The following is a 22,540-nucleotide window of genomic DNA, read 5'->3' on the forward strand; positions in this document are numbered from 1 at the left end:
TCAAATCTATAGGTCAGTAGTGACTAACCTGAGTTATCTGACTCCACTCAGATTGCAGATCCTGAGGTAGTTCATGTCTTTTTTTTTTTTTTTTTGGTTTTTGGGCCACATCCAGTAACGCTCAGGGGTTACTCCTGGCTATGTGCTCAGAAGTTGCTCCTGGCTTGGGGGACCATATGGGACACCGGGGGATCGAACCGCGGTCCGTCCAAGGCTAGCGCAGGCAAGGCAGGCACCTTACCTTTAGCGCCACCGCCCGGCCCTGGTAGTTCATGTCTTGCCTATTCCAGGCCCTGGGTTTGATCACCAGCATAGTGTGACACCCTCCCCTTCTCCGCCTTAAGTGTGTCCACTACAACACTAACAAACTAAATAATACAAAGAAAAAGGAGTAACAAATTATGGTGGAAGAAAATATACCAGAGACCACCCTAAAAAAGTTTTTAAAAAATATAATGGCTCTGGGTCCAGAGAGATAGCACAGTGGTAGGGCGTTTGCCTTGCATGGGACCAACCCAAGAAGGATCTGGTTCTACTCCTGGCATCCCATATGGTCCCCCAGACTGCCAGGGACGATTTCTGAGTGCAGAACCAGGAGTAACTCCTGAACACTACTGGGTGTGGCCCAAAAATCAGTCAGTCAATAAATTAATCAATAAATGAAGTTAAACAAATATATGGAAAAAGATATCAAGGAAATCCAGATAGGAAAGGAAGAAGTCAAGCTCTCGCTGTTTGCAGATGACATGATACTCTACTTAGAAAACCCTAAAGACTCTACCAAAAAGCTTCTAGAAACAATAGACTCATAGCAAGGTGGCAGGCTACAAAATTAACACACAAAAAAACAAATATTTGGGTCTGTGGGCCGGAGCACTAGCACAGCGGTAGGGCATTTGCCTTGCATGCAGCTGACCTAGCTTCAATCCTCAGCATTCTATACATTCCCCAAGCACTAGAAGGAATGATTCCTGACTGCCACCCAGTGTGACCCATAAACAAAACCAACAAAACAAAAAATATATGGCACTGATTTAATGGCTATTCTTTGTAGAAATTTTAGCAGCATATATGTTGCAAACAGCAGCATTCATCTTTTTTTTTTTTTTTTTTTTTTAGCATTCATCTTTTACTTAGAGAATTTTGAATTTCAGTTATTTGATCTTTTTCCCATATACTTTAAAGTCAAATTAATAAGATTATTTGGAGAGTAGATTTAGCAAAAAATTTATGGGAGGCTGAAGCTCCCAAAATTGTTCTGGAGATCTGGCAGCTACTGTCCCAGGTCCACTTGGAAAGTGGTGTGTGTGGTATATATGTGAATGGTGTGTGTGTATTTGTGATATAAGTATGTAGTCCATGTGAGTGTTTTATGTGTGTGTATATATGTGTGTGTGATGTGCTAGAGCGTGACCACCATTACTTCTGAGTTATCTTCTAGCCCTTAACAAGCATTTTTGCAGTGGAGTACACAATGACACTTAAAGCCTGACATTTGAAACCTACTATCTGGTTCAGACTAAGAACAAAGTATGTAATTAATGCAGAAAAAGCAGCAGCTTGTTACTTCTACTTAACATGTGGAATTAATTTAATGTTACTAATATTACTGTTAAACCAATTCTTTTACAGAACTGCATATTGAAATGGAATTTAGAATTATAACGGGAGCAAAATAACTGAAAGAAGAAAAGTTTTTTTATATTAGTATATTACACCTGGCTACAACTTGCAAATTTCACATTTTTTAAACCAAAGAAAATTTATGATGTAAGGGAAAGATTCCTTTTTAAAAACTCACTGCATCCAAATATGTTTCGCCTAAAGGCTATTCGTCAAGTCACCAGGACTGTGTTTCAATTTGGATCCTTTCGTTGTGAATCATTAATTAGCCAGATGAATACATGTGAAGATGAAGAACAGATATTTGATTTTATTAGAAAAAACAAAGCCACAATTTCAGAAAAGCACGTAGGTTGTGCATTTAATATGCTTTGGGAATTTCAAAAGACTGGCTTGTTAAAAAATGTTGAATTCATCAAAGACCATCCTCAGTTTCTCACTCTTCAGGATATAACCACAAAGAAAATAGAATCCATGAATGATGATACCCTCGTGAATGTGTTATACATCATGCAACAGTAAGTAATGCACTTTTAGAATCTTTTTTTTTTTTTTTTTTTTTGGATTTTGGGCCACACCCGGCGTTGCTCAGGGGTTACTCCTAGCTGTCTGCTCAGAAATAGCTCCTGGTAGGCACGGGGGACCATATGGGACACCAGGCTTCGAACCAACCACCTTTGGTCCTGGATAGACTGCTTGTAAGGCAAACGCTGCTGTGCTTTCTCTCCGGGCCCGCACTTTTACGCACTTTTAGAATCTATGGAAGTGATTGTCTTTCATTTTTATATATTGATTTAGAAAATTCTCTTTAAATGCATAAATGTGGTTTTCCTTCCATAAATATTTCCTGCTAATCTAATATTTTTGTAAAATATTTGTAAGATGTTTGATAATTTAGTTGTATTGCTATTAAAAACTTGGAATACAATCAGTTATGAAAGTAGAAATGATTAACTTTGGCTTATATAACTAGATTATTATAGAATTTGGTAGACATGTGATTGGCTAGAGATGCAGAGGATGTGATTAATCAGTTAAAAATTTGACTTCAGGGGCTGGAGAGGTGGCGCTAGAGGTAAGGTGTCTGCCTTGCAAGGGCTAGCCAAGGAAGGACTGCAGTTTGATCCCTCGGCGTCCCATATGGTCCCCCCCAAGCCATTTCTGAGCACTTAGCCAGGAGTAACCCCTGAGCATCAAACGGGTGAGGCACAAAAAAACAAAAAAAATTAGACTTCAGATTATAATCAATAATTAGCCATTTGTATCTCACTTAAAAATTTAACATGATTCAATTTGACTGGCTTGAAAAAACATTTTTTAACATGCCAGGCATTGCCAGAGAGATAATATAGGGGGTAAGGCACTTACTTGCCTTGCATACAGCTGTTGAGTTTGGTATCAGATTTAAAACAAATTTTTTTTTTTTTGGTTTTTGGGCTACACCTGATGACACTCAGAGGTTACTCCTTGGTTACACTCAGAAATCACTCCTGGCTTGGAGGACCATATGGGATGCTGGGGGATCAAACCACAGTTTGTCCTAGGTTAGTGCGTAGCAAGGCAAATGCCCTACTGCTTGTGCCATTGCTCCGGTCCCTCAAAAATAATTATTTCTTTTTTTTTTTTTTTTTTGTGGTTTTTGGGTCACACCCGGCAGTGCTCAGGGGTTATTCCTGGCTTCACGCTCAGAAATTGCTCCTGGCAGGCACAGGGGACCATATGGGACGCCGGGATTCGAACTGATGACCTCCTGCATGAAAGGCAAACACCTTACCTCCATGCTATCTCTCCGGCCCCAAAAATAATTATTTCTATATTTATATATATATTTGATTTTTGGGCCACACCTGATGACTCTCAGGGGTTACTCCTGGCTATGTGCTCAGAAATTGCTCCTGGCTTGGAGGACCATATCTGATGCTGGGGATCGAACTGTGGTCCATCCTAGATTAGTCGTGTGCAAGGCAAATGCCCTACTGCTTGTGTCACTGCTCTGGCCTCTAGATTTATATTTTTATATCTATCTATCTATCTATCTATCTATCTATCTATCTATCTATCTATCTATCTATCTATCTATCTATCTATCTATCTATCTATCTTTTTATCTATCTATCTATCTATCTATCTATCTATCTATCTATCTATCTATCTATCTATCTTTTTATCTATCTATCTATCTATCTATCTATCTATCATCTAATCTATCTATCGATCATCTATCTATCTATCATCTATCTATCTATCTATCTATCATCTATCTATCTATCTATCTATCTATCTATCTATCTATCTGTCTGTCTGTCTGTCTGTCTGTCTGTCTGTCTGTCTGTCTGTCTGTCTGTCTATCTATCTATCTATCTATCTATCTATCTATCTATCTATCTATCTATCTATCTATCTATCTATCTATTTATATTTGTTTTGTTTTTGGGCCATACCTGGCAGCACCCAGGGGTAACCTGGCTTTGTGTTCAGAAATTGTGCCTGGCAGGCTCAGGGGACCAAAATGGATTTGGGGGCTTGAACTTGTGTAAGCTGCATCAAGGCAAATGTTCTACTCGCTGTACTATTGCTCCAGCCTCTATCTTATGTTTTCTTCTGAGAATTTTATGGCTTCAGCTCTTGGTTTTACATATATTTTTATTTTGTTTTAGGGCCACATGGCAGTGAAGCTGGGTTATTCCTGGCTCTGGGATTACTCCTGGCAGTGTACTTGGGGTATCTTTTGGATTTTCAGGGATCAAACCTGTGTTGACCATGTGTAAAGCAAGCACATTCCTGCTATATTCTTCTCCACCCCCAGACTTATATTTATATTTATTTTTAATTATTATTATATTACATTTTTTGATATGGGCCGGAGAGATAGCATGGAGGTAAAGTGTTTGCCTTGCATGCAGAAGGTTAGTGGTTCAAATCCCGGCATCCCATATGGTCTCCTGAGCCTGCCAGGAGCAATTTCTGAGCGTAGAGCCAGGAATAACCCCTGAGCACCGCCAGGTGTGATCCAAAACCCCCCCCCCCAATTATTTTTGGCTTATAATACTATTAATGGTTTCTCCTGGGCAGTACCACTCCCATCAGTACCACTGATTCCAGTAGCACTCCCATCACCACTGTGCCTATTAGGCTTTTTTTTTTTTTTTCTTTTTTTTTTGGTTTTTAGGCCGCACCTCGTGACGTTCAGGGTTTATTCCTGACTCCACTCAGAAATCGCTCCTAGCTTGGGGGACCATGTGGGACACTAGGGATCAAACCCAGGGTCCTTCCTGGGTCAGCCACATGCAAGGCAAGTCCTCTACTGCTGTGTTATTGCTCTGGCCCCTAGGTTTATATTTTTAATTCATATTAAGTTGATTTTTTATATCTAAAAATAAGGATTCAATGGCATTTTTTTCCTTTGGTTTTTGGGCCACACCCAGTGGCACTTGGGAGTTACACCTGCCTCTGTGCTCTGAAATCTCTCCTGGCAGGCTTGGGGGATCTATTGGGATGCTGGGAATTGAACCCTGGTCAGTTACAGGTTGGCCGCATGCAAGGAAATGCCCTACCCACTGTGCTATCTCTCTGGTCCCTAAAGTTATTATTGTTTTTTTTTTTTCTTGTTTTGTTTTTGGGTCACACCTGGCAGTGCTCAGGGGTTACTCCTGGCTCTATGCTCAGAAATCGTTCCTGGCAGGCTCAGGGACCATATGGATGCTGGAATTTGAACCGCCTTCCTTCTGCATGCAAGGCAAACACCTTTCCTCCATGCTATCTCTCTGGTCCTATGTTATTGTTTTTTTTTTTTTTTTTTTTTGGTTTTTGGGTCATACCCGGCTGCGCTCAGGGGTTACTCCTGGCTGTCTGCTCAGAAATAGCTCCTGGCAGGCACGGGGGGACCATATGGGACACCGGGATTTGAACCAACCACCTTTGGTCCTGGATCGGCTGCTTGCAAGGCAAACACCTCTGTGCTATCTCTCCGGGCCCATGTTATTGTTTTTTAATGTAGCTATCTAGTTTCCCCACCACCATTTATTGTAAACACCATCCTTTGGGGGGGCATTGAGATAGTGCATCAGATGAGACACTTGCTTTGCATGTATTAAACTTGGGTTTGATTCCTAGGCATTGCATAAAACTATCCTTTTCCTATTGGGTATTATTGGTGTCCTCGTCAAACATTAAGTGACTGTATATAAGTGGATTGGCTATGAGTCTGGAGTTACAAACAAATAAATAGATTTAAAAAAAGTAAGCCTAGGGACCAGAGAGATAGCATGGAGATAAGGCGTTTGCCTTGCATGCAGAAGGACGGTGGTTCGAATCCTGGCATCCTATATGGTCCCCTGAGCCTGCCAGAAGCAATTTCTGAGCGTAGAGCCAGGAGTAACCCCTGAGTGCTGCCAGGTGTGACCCAAAAACTAAAAAAAACGTTAGACTATGAGAAAAGCTTAACATTGCTCTAATCATTTTTGGATCTAATATCAAACTCACAGCTGCGTGTAAGGCAGGTGCCTTACAAGCGCCTTCATTTCTAAACTCTAATAATTAGTTTGTATTAAACTACCAAAAGACCTCAAATAGGGGTCAGAGTGGTAACATATTGGTAGGGCATTTGGCTGGCCCAGGATGGTCTCAGGTTCGATCCTAGGCATTTTATATGGTCCCCCCAAGCCAGGAGCAATTTTTTTTTTTGAATTTTGGGCCACACCCAGTGAAAATCAGGGGTCCCTCTTGGCTATGTGCTCAGAAATTGCTCCTGGCTTGGGGGGACCATATGGAACACTGGGGGATCGAACTGTGGTCTGTCCTAGGCTAGTGCGGGCAAGGCAGATGCCTTACTGCTTGCGCCACTGCTCTGATCCTATCTTTTTCTTTCTTTCTTTTTTTTTAAATCTTTATTTAAGCATCATGATAACAAGCATGTTTGTAGTTGGCTTTTAGTCATTAACAGAACATTCCCCTTCACCAGTGCAACTTTCCCACCACCAATGCCACCCTTCTTCCTCCCTCATCCCTACCTGTATTCGAGACAGGCATTCTACTTCTCTTATTCTTTAACATGTATGCTAGTTATTAGTGTATTTATTTCCCTAACAGCATTCACCACTGTGTGCTGAGCTTCATATTGTGAGCTGTTCCTTCTAGCCCTTAACTCTATTGTCTCTGGGCAATATAATGATGTCTTTAATTTTTTTTTTTGTTTTTGGGCCACACCCGGCAGTACTCAGGAGTTACTCCTGGCTGTCTGCTCAGAAATAGCTCCCGCGTAGGCACAGGGGACCATATGGGACACCAGGATTCGAACCCAACCACCTTAGGTCCTGGATCAGCTGCTTGCAAGGCAAACGCCGTTGTGCTACTCTCTCCGGGCCCATGTGTCTTTAATTTTCTTAAAAAATCCATATATGAGTGAAACTATTCTGCATCTATCTCTCTCCCTCTGACTTATTGTACTCAACATAATAGATATGTTATAATAATAGATTCCATGTATATCCACATATAGGAAAATTTCATGACTTTATCTCTCCAACTGCATAATATTCCATTGTGAATATGTACCACAATTTCTTTAGCCATTCATCTGTTGAAGGGCATCTTGGTTGTTTTTAGAGTCTGGCTATTGTAAACAGTGCTCCAATGAATATAGGTGTGAGGAAGGGACTTTCAAATTGTATTTTGTGTTCCTATGGTATATCCCTAGGAGTGCTATTGCTGGATCATATTGGAGCTCAATTCCCAGTTTTTTTTTTTTTTTTTGGGCCACACCCGGTAACGCTCAGGGGTTACTCCTGGCTATGTGCTCAGAAGTTGCTCCTGGCTTGGGGGACCATATGGGACACCGGGGGATCGAACCGCGGTCCATCCAAGGCTAGCGCAGGCAAGGCAGGCACCTTACCTTTAGCGCCACCGCCCGGCCCTCAATTCCCAGTTTTTTGAGGACTCTCCATATTGTTTTCCATAAAGACTGGACTAGATGGCATTCCCACCAGCAGTTAATGAGAGTTCCTTTCTCTCCACATTTCCACCAGCACTGATTGTTCTTATTCTTTGTGATGTGTGTCAGTCTCTGTGGCATGAGATGGTACCTCATTGTTTTGATTTGCATCTCCCTGATAATTAGTGATGTGGAGCATTTTATTTTATTTTTTTTCATGTGTCTTTTGGTCATTATATACATTGATACTCTTCTTTGAGGAAGTTAGGAAGTGATTTCTGAGCACAGAGTCAGGAGTAACCCTGAGCATTGCTGGATGTGGTCACCCTCCAAAAAAGACCTCAAATAATTAAAGCAATCTTTTTATTTTTATTTATTTTTTTATTTTTGGGCCACACCTGGTGATGCTCAGGGGTTTACTCCTGGCTATGTGCTAGAGAATCGCTCCTGGCTTCGGGAGACCATATGGGATGTCAGGGGAATGGAATGCCCTATTGCTTAAACCACTGCTCCAGCCCCTAGTTATAAGCAATCTTACTTAAGCATAAATATGGTATTAGGCATAAAAAGAAACATTAAATCCTTCTTCTCCATTGCTTGAAATCTTAGCTCTGTACTCAAAGGATCAGAGTTCGTCCTTCATTAGATATTGTTCATTTCTCATTATGTTTCTCTGTATTGCAATAGATGAGTGAGATCATTTGGAATTTGTTCTTTTCCCCACAGACTTATTTTGGCTTTACATGATCCCCTCTACTTCTATCCAAATTGCATCAAAACCTTATAGTTTTTATTCTTTCTTATAACTGCATAGTACTATTATATGCTCACAATTTCTTCATTAGTCTGTCATCTGGCATACGATTATTTTCATATTTTGGCTGTTTTGTTTAGTACTGCAGTAAATAAACATAGATGTGAAAACCTACTTTTTGAATTAAAACTTTTGCATTTTTTGGGATAGATACTAAGAGTAGGATTGCACAGGATCATTAGGTAAAAAGGTTATAACTGGGGTTCGGAGAGATAGCATGGAAGTAAGGCATTTGCCCTTTCATACAGAAGGTCGGTGGTTCGAATCCTGGCATCCCCATTATAGGTCCCCCTGAGCCTGCAGCAGCGATTTCTGGGCGTAAAGCAGGAGGTAACCCCTGAGCAGTGCAGGGTGTGACCCAAAAAACAAAAGAAAACAAAAAAAAAAACACAAAAGAAAAGTGTTAAAATTTACAGAATTTTTGTTAATGTTGATGTCGTTTTGGTGCTCAGGGTTACTCCTGGCTCTGCACTCAAGGATTACTCTTGGGAGGCTTGGAGAACCATATGAATGCCAGGGACAGAACCCTGGTTGCCTTCAAACGAGGCAAAAATTCTTCCCTCTGTTATTATCTGTCCAGTCCCTGAATTTATAGTATTAATGTACAAGTTATTGCACATCACCACTTAAATGCCCACAATCTTTCACCTCGTCTCTATGTTACCTCTGATTCCACCTTCCTTCCCCCCATTTCATCCCTTTATTTGTTGATTGACAGTTTGATTTGACTCACCTATTATGTGTCCCTATTGCTGACCTATATACTTCTGACTCTCTAACCTATGTTATTTCCTTTCTCTTGATCCACAGCTTGGCATTCTTAGCTATATTTTTGTATTCTAGATCTATTATAATTAAGAATTGCACCATATCTTGATTTGTTTTTCTGTATATCACAGATGAGTCAGATCATCATGTATTTGTTCTGCCTAGGGTTCTTCTTTCCTTTCTTTCTTTTTTTTTTCTTTTGTTTTTTTGTTTTTGGGTCACTCAACCCGGTAGTGCTCAGGAGTTACTCATGGCTCCACGCTCAGAAATCACCCTGGCTGGCACAGGGGACCATATGGGTGCCAGGATTCGAACTACCTTCTTTCTGCATGAAAGGCAAATGCCTTACCTTAATGGCTATCTCTCAGCCCCGTTGGGCTCTTTCTTTACTCAGCTTGATGTTCTCCAATTCCATCTAAGTTGCTGCAAACTACATGACTTTATTTATTTTTTTTTTATGACTTTATTTTTATTTTGTGGTTGTAGATTTTTTTCTTTAACAACATTCTGTTTAAAGGCCTTAAACTTTGTGCTAATTCAGAACCAAAATAATTCATATTGTGCGTACTTTAAGATAAATTGTGTTATTCGGACATTTTATTACTCAGCAGAACATATGGAAATGAACAGATGAAAGGATGAAGGGAAATGAGGGGAATTGTAGGTGTTTCTAGTTTGTACTAAGAAATCTGAATAAAGAAATAAGAATTGAACTTTGTGAAAGTAGGTAACTATTGCTCACTTTTACTTTAAAGTCTTATGTATGTGCTTTTGATAATTAATTAACAAGGGGTCTAGTATGAAAACTATTTTCTTTTTGGTTTTTATTTAGGTTGTCTCTTGAGGCCCATGACCCCACTAATTGAAACACTCGTTACAGAAGCATGGAAAAAGAATCGAAAGGCAAGTCTATTCTGGTTTATCTTTTCATATAAGGATTTTGTTCCAGGATCACATAGTAAAATATTGTGGAAAAGTATAGGATCTTGTTTTTTCATGAGAAGAGAAAAATTCAGGACTAGAGAGATATGACAGGAGATAAGGTGTTTGTTTTGTATACTTCTGGTCCTGGTTTGATATCCCTGGCACCTTTTGGTCCCTTGGGTACCACAGGGTTCACTCCTATGCGCAGAGCCAGGATTAGCCTCTGAGCACCATTAGGTATGTTCCCCAAAACAAAAGAGAAAACAATAAATCAAATGATTTCTTCTTCAATGACAGAGAAATTTGTATGCCTTATAGTGTAACATTTATATATGTATATGTCATATATAGCCTATATGTATGTAATCAAACTATAAATAAGGCAACATACTAGTTGTGAACCAGGGTTTTTGTTATTTTGGTGCTAGAGATTAAACCTAGGGTCCCATCTGAATGAGACAGTGCTTTACCACTGAAGGTATTTCACAGTCTGGTATTCTGTGTTTTATTGCTGTTTTTGTTTTTGTTTTGGGGCCACACCCATAGTCTCAGGGCTTCCTCCTCATTCTGCACTCAGGGATCATTCTCTTGAACGCAGGAGATCACATAAAGATGTCAGGGATCAAATCCAGGTTGGCTGAGTACAAGGCAAGTGCCTCTACTAACATACTATCTCTCCAGCCCCTGGACTAAGATCTTTTGAATTTTCTTTTTTTTTTTTTTTTTTTGGTTTTTGGGTCACACCCGTTTGACGCTCAGGGGTTACTCCTGGCTATGTGCTCAGAAATCGCCCCTGGCTTGGGGGACCAGATGGGACACCGGGGGATCGAACCACGGTCCGTCCTAAGCTAGCGCTTGCAAGGCAGACACCTTACCTCTAGCGCCACCTTCCCGGCCCTTGAATTTTCTTTTATAAAAATTACAACTCAGGAAGAATAAGTTATTGAGTGATAGACTGACAATATAAACATAGAGGTTAGGAGCATTCAAAGAAGCACAAAGAACCCACTTGGTCAAGGAAAAAGCTGTATCATGCTGTCTAGTAACATCTAGAGGTAAGTGGTCTACATTTCCTTATGAAGAGGCAGCGGTCAGCTTCTGAGATGATTTGGAATTTTGGAGTTTTTAAGTTTACTACTAGGAGCAGTTACCAATTCAGATAAATACCTACACTGTATTTCCTCTGTAGTTCAATTCTCAGTGTGTTTGTGTAATAGTAATGTAGAAAATATGAAATTTGTTAGGGTTTTCTTTTGCATATAAAAGTTTATCAGTAATATATAAAATAATTTTGTCTATAAAAGAGCTGAGGTAACACTCATTAGGAAATGTTGACAGGGCCTGGAGAGATAACACAACGGTGTTTGCCTTGCAAGCAGCCGATATAGGACCTAAGGTGGTTGGTTCGAATCCCGGTGTCCCATATGGTCCCCCGTGCCTGCAGGAGCTGTCTGAGCAGACAGCCAGGAATAACTAGTGAGCCACTGCCGTGGTGTGGCCCAAAAACCAAAAAAAAAAAAAAAAAAAAAAAAAGGAAAATGTTGACCTATTTTGAAAAATTTGAATTAGAAATGAAAAAAAAAACCAACAATTTTTTGGGCCGAGAGATAGCACAGTGGCGTTTGCCTTGCAAGCAGCCCATCCAGGACCAAAGGTGGTTGGTTCGAATCCCGGTGTGGGCCCAAAAAACCAAAACCAAAAACAACAACAACTACAACAACAACAACTAATTTAATAAAAAAATTTTGGTAGAGGAGCCGGCGAGGTGGCGCTAGAGGTAAGGTGTCTGCCTTGCAAGCGTTAGCCAAGGAAGGACCGCGGTTCAATCGCCCCGGCGTCCCATATGATCCCCCAAGCCAGGGGCAATTTCTCAGTGCATAGCCAGGAGTAACCCCTGAGCATCTAACACTTGTGCCCCGAGAAACCAAAAAAAAAAAAAAAAATTTTGGTAGAGACAACATGATACTTCTACTTTTTTTGGGGGGGGGGCACACCCGGCGTTGCTCAGGGGTTACTCCTGGCTGTCTGCTCAGAAATAGCTCCTGCAGACACGGGGGACCATATGGGACACCGGGATTCAAACCAACCACCTTTGGTCCTGGATCGGCTGCTTGCAAGGCAAACACGGCTGTGCTATCTCTCCGGGCCCTTCTACTTTTTTTTTTTTTTAAACTAACTTTATTTATTTATTTATTTCGGCTGCTTGCAAGGCAAACACGGCTGTGCTAGCTCAGTAATAGAGTGTTTGCATTGTAGTATGAGGCCCTGGGTTTAATTGATGTTATTGTGAACCAAAAAACAAAATTCCAAACCCCAGAAAACAACCAAGAAAAACCTAGAGTAGAAAATAACAGATTGAGGGGCCGGAGAGATAGCATGGAGGTAATGCATTTGCCTATCATGCAAAAGTCATCGGTTCAAATCTCGGAGTCCCATATGGTCCCCCGAGCCTGCCAGGAGCCGATTTCTGAGCGTTGAAGCCAGGAGTAACCCCTGAGCGTTACCAGGTGTGGCCCGAAAACCAAAACCAAAAACAAAACAAAAAAAAAAAGCAGCAGCAAGAAATACCAAGAAAGACAAGAGCAAACATTTCCATATTACTTTTTTTTTCTTTTTTCTGAATTTTGGCTCACACCCAGCAGTGCTCAGGGGTTACTTCTGGCTCTGTGCTCAGGAACTAATCTGGGCAGTGCTTGGGGGACCATATCAGATGGTAGGAGTCAAACCAGGGTCGGCTCTATGCAAGACAAAGTATCCTACCCATTGTACTCTTTCTCTTCCCCTTTATACTACACTTTTATGCAGTGTGTTTTTACAGCATGAACCTTGAAAAAGTTATATACTTATAAGTAACATAATGGCAAGGTTTGTGGGCCTTTGTTAACAAAAGTTGCATGAAATTAAACCCAATCGAACAGTTCTGTATTTTTTTTTTTTTTTTTTGGTTTTTGGGCCTACACCGGCGGTGCCTCAGGGGTTACTCCTGGCTGTCGTCTGCTCAGAAATAGCTCCTGGCAGGCAGGCACGGGGGGACCATATGGGACACCGGTGATTCGAACCAACCACCTTTGGTCCTGATCGGCTGCTTGCAAGGCAAACGCCACTGTACTATCTCTCCGGGCCCCTTGTTTTTGTTTTTGTTTGTTTTTGGGTCACACCGGCAGCGTTCAGGGGTTACTCTCCCCTGGCAGGCACGGGGAATCATATGGGATGCCGGGATTTGAACCACTGTCCTACATGCAAGGCAAATGCCCTACCCTCCCATGCCATCTCTCTGGCCGAACAAGGCAATTTCCATTCACAAACTAAATTGTGCTTTAGTAGACTTTATCGAAACTCATTTTTCTCATCTACATTTTAGCATTCCCTCTGTTTCTTTCTTTCTTTCTTTCTTTTTTTTTTTTTTTTTTTTTTTGTTTTTGGGCCACACCGGGCGGTGCTCAAGGGTTACTCCTGGCTGTGTCTGCTCAGAAATAGCTCCTGGCAGGCACGGGGGGACCATATGGACACCGGGATTCGAACCAACCACCTTTTGGTCCTGGATTGGCTGCTTGCAAGGCAAACGCCGCTGTGCTATCTCTCAGGGCCCCTAAAATGCAAAGATTTTTTTTTTAATGCATAATTTTTTTTTATTTAAACACCTTGATTACATACATGATTGTGTTTGGGTTTCAGTCATAAAAGGAACACCACCCATCACCAGTGCAACATTCCCATCACCCAAGTCCCAAACCTCCCTCCTCCCCACCCAACCCCCGCCTGTACCCTAAACAGGCTCTACATTTCCCTCATACATTCTCAATATTAGGACAGTTCAAAATGTAGTTATTTTTCTAACTAAACTCATCACTCTTTGTGGTGAGCTTCCTGAGGTGAGCTGGAACTTCCAGCTCTTTTCTCTTTTGTGTCTGAAAATTATTATTACAAGGGTGTCTTTCATTTTTCTTAAAACCCATAGATGAGTGAGACCATTCTGCGTTTTTCTCTCTCTCTCTGACTTATTTCACTCAGCATAATAGATTCCATGTACATCCATGTATAGGAAAATTTCATGACTTCATCTCTCCTGACAGCTGCATAATATTCCATTGTGTATATATATATGTACCACAGTTTCTTTAGCCATTCGTCTGTTGAAGGGCATCTTGGTTGTTTCCAGAGTCTTGCTATGGTAAATAGAGCTGCAATGAATATAGGTGTAAGGAAGGGGTTTTTGTATTGTATTTTTGTGTTCCTAGGGTATATTCCTAGGAGTGGTATAGCTGGATCGTATGGGAGCTCGATTTCCAGTTTTTGGAGGAATCTCCATATCGCTTTCCATAAAGGTTGAACTAGACAGCATTCCCACCAGCAGTGGATAAGAGTTCCTTTCTCTCCACATCCCCGCCAACACTGTTTATTCTCATTCTTTGTGATGTGTGCCATTCTCTGGGGTGTGAGGTGGTATCTCATCGTTGTTTTGATTTGCATCTCCCTGATGATTAGTGATGTGGAACATTTTTTCATGGGTCTTTTGGCCATGTGTATTTCTTCTTTGTCAAAGTGTCTGTTCATTTCTTCTCCCCATTTTTTGATGGGGTTAGATGTTTTTTTCTTGTAAAGTTCTGTCAGTGCCTTGTATATTTTGGAGATTAACCCCTTATCTGATGGGTATTGGGTGAATAGTTTCTCCCACTCAGTGGGTGGCTCTTGTATCCTGGGCACTATTTCCTTTGAGGTGCAGAAGCTTCTCAGCTTAAATGCAAAGATTTTTTTTTTTTTTTTTTTGGTTTTTGGGCCACACCCGGTGACGCTCAGGGGTTACTCCTGGCTATGCGCTCAGAAGTCGCTCCTGGCTTGGGGGACCATATGGGACGCCGGGGGATCGAACCGCGGTCCGTCCTAGGCTAGCACAGGCAAGGCAGGCACCTTACCTCCAGCGCCACCGCCCGGCCCCAAATGCAAAGATTTTTAAAAATCTTTTTCTTTCTTTCATTTTTCGGTTTTTGGGTCACATCAGGCAGCGCTCAGGGGTTACTCCTGGCTCTGCACTCAGAAATCGCCCCTGGCAGGCTCAGGGGACCATATGGGATGCCGGGATTAGAACCACCGTCCTTCTGCATGCAAGGCAAATGCCCTACCTCCATGCTATCTCTCTGGCCCCTCTTTTTCTTTCTTAAAGATTTTTTTTCAACTGGAGGTGGGAACATTGTATGCCTAAAACTTTATATAGAAATCTTTTTTTTTTTTTGGGTCACACCCATCAGTGCTCAGGGGTTATTCCTGGCTCCAGGCTCAGAATTGCTCCTGGCAGGCACGGGGGACCATATGGGACGCCGGGATTCGAACCGATGACCTCCTGCATGAAAGGCAAACGCCTTACCTCCATGCTATCTCTCCGGCTCCTAAACTTTATATAGAAATCTTTGTAAATCACAGTGTTTAAATAAAGTTTGATTGTGTGTTGGAGCAATTGAACAGCAAGTAGGGCATTTGCCTTTCATGTGGCCAACCCAGATTTTATCCTTGGAGTCCCATATGATCCCCTGAGTACCTCCAGGAGTAATTCCTGAGTGCAAAGCATTGCTAGGTATGGTGGGAAAAAAATCATAATTAAAATCATTTTTAGGGATTTTTTTTTTTTAGGACTGGGGATGTCACTCAGTAGGTTTACACAGTAGATACATATCTTGCTTATCTGAGGCCTTGGTTTTTTTCCTAGCATAAAATACATACTTGCACACTTTAAAAAATCTAATAATATCTGACATTTTAACTGCTAGCATGGTTTTCTTTTATAATAGTAAATAATCAGCATTTTAGGAAAATTCATGATACATGAGTAATGTATGTATAGGGTTGTTTTTTATTTTTCCCTCACCCCCTTCAATTTAGGAGTTTTATTTTTGTTATTTTGGGGCCACACCCGAGGTGCTCATGGGTTACTCCTGGCTCTGCTCTCAAAAATTGCTCCTGGCTCGGGGGACCATATGGGATGCCGGAAATTGAACCCACATTCGTCCTGGGTCAGATGTGTGCAAGACAAATGCCCTACTGCTGTGCTACCACTTGGACTTATATCTAATAATTTGATTGCTTTTTATCTTATAACTATATTATATGTTTAAGTAAAAATGATGATCTCTTTTTATATTTTCTTGAATAGGTTTGATATCAGTGTATTGTCAAAGTTTTCCACTTGCCTAGCAAATCAGCATTTATATTTTAGTCCATTAATGGGAAAAATTGCTGATATTGTAAATAGAAAATTGGAATCCATACAGGACTTATGGTAAGTTAATTTAGGACCCTTGTAGTATTATTATAGAATGATTCATTGAATACACACACATGTGGATTTGATATTTTCTAGCTATATGATTTTGATCTCTTAGAAGTTTGACTTTCATATCTATAAAGTTTGCATAGTTTTAGAAATAGCTCTTTATTTTTTTAAATTTTTATTTATTTATTTATTTTGTTTTTTGGGGTCACACCTGGGAGTGCTCAGGGGTTACTCCTGGCTCTACGCTCAGAAACTGCTCCCTGCAGGCTCCGGGGACCATATGGGATGTAGGGATTCAAACCACTGTCCTTCTGCATGCAAGGCAGATGCCCTACTTCCATGCTATCTCTCTGGCCCCTGAATTATTATTCTTAAATAGTGTGATAACTTCATTTCTGTTTTCATTTTCAGGTCTTTGTCTGTTTTGATGGTCAACATATCTTCTTTAGTATCAAAACCTTTTCAAGTACAATTGATGAATAAAACGGAACTTCTTTTTGATAGTATAGAATCTTCGCAGGTCAACATTGCAAAAAGAATTGTTCAGTTTCTTCGAAATATTAAATACCTACATTACCCACTGTTAGACAGATGCAATCAAATGTTTTTAAGCAATATGGACCACCTTGATTTTGAATCCATCAGTAAAATCGTGATGTTATACCGTTCTCTACAGTTTTATAGTTTTGAATTTTCTAAACTGGCTAAAAAGAGACTAACTGATATGATTCCTCTTATTGATCAACCTGATAATTTTGTAAAATTGTTTGTTGCATTGGGACCCATAGCAGAACCTGAAGCAAAAAATAAGTAAGTTCAGCTAAAATACTTCACTTTATTGTTTGTTTTTATTTTTGAGTCATATCTAGTGCTCTTAGCTCTGAACTTAGATACCATTCTTGACAAGTTTGGGGGATCAAGTGAGGTGCCAGAGATTTAACCCAAGTTATCCTGTAAAAGTGCTTTGCTTTTCATGTTGAGAATATATGGAGTGTTTAAGGTGAGATATCCTTGCAGTTCTGATAGGCCCAGCTTGCAAAATGACTTGTATCAGCTCTGAGATGGAAAATAATCTCCCATGTTTTTTTCTGTGATTACTTCTAGTGATTCAAACTTACACATCAAATTTCTATTCTACTTAACCTGGGCTTAGTAATCTACTGCTCGTGGCTAACACACGAAGGATGAGGGAACATTATTATTAAGTGTTTTATTATCTCTTCCGTGGCCATGATTTTACATTGTATTAAGACTTCCAAACCTCAAACTAAGTTATAGAATATTCAGAATAGCCTAACAAGAATTATTTTGTACTGTTTTCTTTTCTCATCCACAGCATTTGTTATACACTTTCTTATATGCTCCATTGTTGGGTTTAAGTAAGTTTGAAGGATTTCCAATGTTGGCGGGTATTGATATAAATAGAAATGTTTGAAATGTGAATATTAGCAAATATTAAATTAATAACTGATTATGAGTATGAGCAAGAGGTATAAATAAGATCTATAGATAAACTAAAGAGTATCCTTTGAAGTTGCAGAATAGAAGTACTTTAATTATTACTATTAGGGACTGCTTCACAGAGCTTTACTTTTTAGTTTAATTTACAATTTTAAATAGTTTTGATGTGTGTGGTATAGTCCCACTACTCCAGGTGATCAGTGCGAGAGCCTGAGAATATGGTGGTGCCCACCCATGCAGTTCTTACGTTTTACCAGGACTACATTTGACAGAAGTGGTTGCCATGTAACAAAAAGAATGAAGTGAAGGGTAAGCGCAATAGTTCAGTGGATAGGGCGTTCTCTTTGCACATAGCCAACCTGAATTCGTTTACCTGCTAGGAGTAACCCTGAGTATGCTGGGTGTGGCCCAACCATCTCCCCACTAAAAGGGAAGTGAAAAACAATTCTTTAAGATTCCTGAAGATAATAATTAAGAAAACAGAGACGAGGCCAGGTGGTGGCGCTAGAGGTAAGGTGCCTGCCTTGCCTGCGCTACCTTTGGATGGACTGTGGTTCGATCCCCCGGTGTCCCATATGGTCCCCCAAGCCAGGAGCGACTTCTGAGCTCATAGCCAGGAGTAACCCCTGAGCATCACCGGGTGTGGCCCAAAAACCAAAAAAAAAAAAAAAGAAATCAGAGGTTTGTTGCATTTGGTAATAGGTTCCTATGATGTTACAGTGATTAAGATTGGGAATTTGTGACTGTTGCTCAAGTGTAGCTTTTAATAGTAATATTTCATTGACTAAATGGGGTCTCATAAAACGTATTTATCCTGTTCACAGATTTGTGGGAGGGGGGCGGAACAGCATAGTGCATCGCAAGAAAACCCAGCCCTGTTCCACTGTGGAGCACCATCCACTGGAAGAGTTGATGGCAGTGGGTGTGCAATCACTTGACACCTTCTGCCCTCATCTGACAGTGTCTATGTTCTAGCTAGTGGCTCTGTCTGTGACACTCTCTATGGCTTGGATGTTTCCAAAACATGAAGATTATACAGCAAAGACAGCACCCCAAGGACTAAAGGAGTTTTTAATGGCTGGTGGTCATGAGGCATCGGTCCAGCAAGACCTTTTCTGTCTCTCTCATTAATGTTTTACTCATTATGGTGTGCATATATGTGTGAGTGTGTGTGTGTGTGTGTGTGACAAAGAAAGACAGACAAACAGACAGACACATAGACAGTGTTAGGTAGAGAGAAAGAGGGAGGGAGAGAAGTGGGGAGAGAGCCTACCTCTGGTCTATTTTACTTTGTTTCTTTTTTTTTTTTTAATTTAAACACCATAGTTATAAGGTTGTTCATAATATAGTTTGTTTTTTCACAGGTAAAGTTGTTCATGATTGAGTTTCAGTCATACAGTGAACAACAACAACTTTCATCAGTGCACAATTTCCCCCAGCAATGTCCCCAGATTGCCTCTCAAGCTCTCCCCTATGCCCTCTCCCCTTCCAGTCTCTGGAGCATACATTTTTTTGGTTTGTTTGTTTTTGGGCCACACTCGGCGGTGCTCAGGGATTACTCCTGGCTATCTGATCAGAAATAGCTCCTGGCAGGCACGGAGGACCATATGGGATGCTGGGATTTGAACCAACCACCGTAGGTCCTGGATAGGCTGCTTGCAAGGCAAACACCGCTGTGCCATCTCACCAGCCCCTGGAGCATATACACTTTTCTTCTCTATCTCTCTCTTTCTATTCCGTTTATTTCCCCTTTCAGACACTTTGATTTGCAGTACAGTACACAATTCCTGCCACCAATGTCCCCAGTTTCCCTACCACGCATCCTCCCCCGCTTGTTTTTGGGGTAGGCATTTTACTTCTCTCTCTCTCTCTCTCTCTCTCTCTCTCTCTCTCTCTCTCTCTCTCTCTCTCTCCTCTCCTCTCCTCTCCTCTCCTCTCCTCTCTCTTCTCTTTCCTCTCTCTCTCCTCTCTTTCCTCTCTCTCTCTCGTCTCGACTATCTCTCTCTCACTCTCACTCTAACTCTATCACTATCTCTCTCACTCTCCCCCCCCCCTCTCTCTCTCGTTTCTGAGTCACACCTGACAGCGCTCAGGGGTTACTCCTGGCTCTACGCTCACAAATCACTCCTGGCCGGCTCAGGGGACCATATGAGATGCCGGGATTCGAACCACCATCCTTCCTCATGCAAGGCAACACCCTACCTCCATGCTATCTCTCCAGTCCATCTTTCTCTTTTGACAATGTGGTTGCACTATTGTTAATGAAGGGGGTGCCATGCATGTCATTTTATTCCCTTTCAGCATCCAGTTTCTGTCCAGAGTGATCAGTTCATATCATTGTTAATAGTAGGTTCTTTAACTGCACACACTGTTCTTTGTGGCAAGCTTTCTATCATGGACTGGTCCTCCTGAAGATATCTATTGATTCTGGATATATTACCATACAACCCTTTATTTATATTTATTTATATTTATTATATATTTATATTATTTAGATTTATATTTTTTGAATAATATCTTTATTTAAGCACCATGATTACAAACATGTTTGTAGTTGAGTTTCAGTCATAAAAAGAACACACACACCCCCTTTCACCAGTGCAACATTCTCCATCCTCCCTCACCCTTAAGATTAGGTTTTATTGGAGTTTTATTTTGGTTGCTTTGAAAAACTACATTTTGTTTGTTTTTGTTTTTGTTTTGGGGGTCACACCTGGCAGCGCTCAGGGGGTACTACTGGCTCTATGCTCAGAAATCACTCCTGGCAGGCTCGGGGGACCATATGGGATGCCGGGATTCGAACCACTGTCCTGCTTACAAGGCAAACGCCCCACCTCCAAGCTATCTCTCTGGCCCCAAATCAATCAGTACACTTTTTTTTTTTTTGGTTTTTGAATCACACCTGGCATCGCTTAGGACTTACATCTGGCTCTATGCTCAGAAATTGCCCCTGGCAGGCACGGGGGAATGCGGGATTTGAACCACCGTCTGTCTGCATGCAAGGCAAATGCTCTACCTTCATGCTATCTCTCCGGCCCCAAAAAACTACATTTGTCATTTTTTTCAATAATATTTTATATTGGACCCAAATATATAGGGATAAAATTGGAATTTTATATTAAATTCAGTTTGTGCTATTTCTCATTTTTGTTCTAAGAATTGTTATTTAAATAATAATTTTACAAGTTATCATCTGTGTTTCAATATTGAAATATTTTTCTTTGCTTCTAGACTTAAAGCAACTTTATTATTGATCTCAGAGGAGCTGACCAGCCAGCAAGCCCTTGCAGTGATAGGAACAATGGAAGAGATGGAAAGCAGAAATTTACATCTTATTAAAAAGTAGGCTTTTCTGGTTCTTTTTGTTGTTTTTTTGTTTGTTTTTGGGTCACACCCAGCAGTGTTCAGGGGTTACTTCTGGCTCCACGCTCAGAAATCGCCCCTGGCAAGCTCGGGGGACCATATGGGGTGCCGGGATTTGAACCAATGACCTTCTGCATGAAAGGCAAATGCCTTACCTCCATGCTATCTCTTTGGCCCCGGCTTTTCTGGTTTTATTTGGGAGCTACACCAGGGTACTCAGGAACTAAACTACTGATAGCTGTGCTGTGAAGCAGTTCCAGTATTGTTTGGAAAACCACACAGTGCCAGGAATTGAACCTGGGCCTGCTACATGCAAAGCATGGGTTCCAGCTATTGGACTTATCTCCCCTTCAAAAAATATGCTTTGGTGAGAGCTAAGCACTACTACAGTGTGTATGGCATGTCCCTTGCTTGTGGCTGACCCAGGTTTGATCCCCTGCATCCCATGTGGTGTCCTAAGTACAACTAGGAGTGATTTCCTAATTCAGAACAGGAATAACATCCCTGAGCATTGCTGGGTGCAGCTCCCAAACAAATAAGTAAGCAAACAAACAAAAACAAATAACAGTATGCTTTCTTGCAATTTATAGCATTAAGTTTAGTTGTCATTCACGGTAGCTATTTTTTTGAGGAAAGTTGTTTTTTTAAATAATCTAGAAGTTGGCTTTGAAGAAATGAGGAAGTAACATTTGAAGTTTTTATTTTTCAGCGTTATTTTTTTTCTAAAATAGAGATTTAAAAATCAGTGTGGGGCATTGAATGCAGCCATCTTGGGTTCGATCCTTGGCATCCCATATGGTTGCTAACCACAAGTAATTTCTGAGCACAGGAATAACCCCTGAGTGCCTCAGAATGTGGTTCCTCCCACCCACAAAAATAACAAAAATCAAACAAACCAAAAAAATCATCTTGCCTTGCTTCCTGTGCTATTAATTTTGAAGCTGATTAAATAAAATGGTAAGCATAGAGCTGGACTCTAATTTGGCACATCATGCCAGAGATGGAACCTGGGCCTCATGCTTAGGAAGTCTTAGTTCTTCCATTGAGTTAATCCCTGGCTACTAGGAGCCAACTCTTCCTCCCTCCGTCCCTTCCTTTCTTCCTTGGTTTTGATTCAGACCCAGCAGTGCTTAGGGCTTACTCCGGGCCCTATGCTCAAGGATCATTCCAGGTGTGCAAGAAAAGTGCCTTACCTGTCGAACTGTGGTTCTGGTCCTAGGACTCTACTTCTCAAAAGAACATTTTTTTTTTTTTTTGGTTTTTGGTCACACCTGGCAGCGCTCAGGGGTTACTCCTGGCTCTACACTCAGAAATTGCTCCTGGCAGGCTCAGGGGCCCATATGGGATCCTGGGATTTGAACCACTGTCCTTCTACATGCAAGGTAAATGCCCT

At 41.0% G+C, this 22,540-nt stretch overlaps 1 protein-coding gene across 1 annotated transcript in view; it reads left to right on the forward strand.

Moving 5' to 3' along the window:
• Nucleotides 1-1,783: 1,783 nt before the first annotated feature.
• Nucleotides 1,784-22,540, forward strand: part of FASTKD1 (FAST kinase domains 1) — a 45,025-nt gene continuing 24,268 nt past the window's right edge. The window contains 6 exon segments of the mRNA XM_049773533.1: nucleotides 1,784-2,141; nucleotides 9,967-9,988; nucleotides 9,990-10,028; nucleotides 16,196-16,329; nucleotides 16,735-17,133; nucleotides 21,016-21,126. Coding sequence (XP_049629490.1) covers nucleotides 1,813-2,141; nucleotides 9,967-9,988; nucleotides 9,990-10,028; nucleotides 16,196-16,329; nucleotides 16,735-17,133; nucleotides 21,016-21,126 — 1,034 coding nt within the window. The 5' untranslated portion in view covers nucleotides 1,784-1,812.

This window comes from Suncus etruscus, chromosome 5 (assembly GCF_024139225.1).
Source record: "Suncus etruscus isolate mSunEtr1 chromosome 5, mSunEtr1.pri.cur, whole genome shotgun sequence".
Taxonomy (NCBI): Eukaryota; Metazoa; Chordata; class Mammalia; order Eulipotyphla; family Soricidae; genus Suncus; species Suncus etruscus.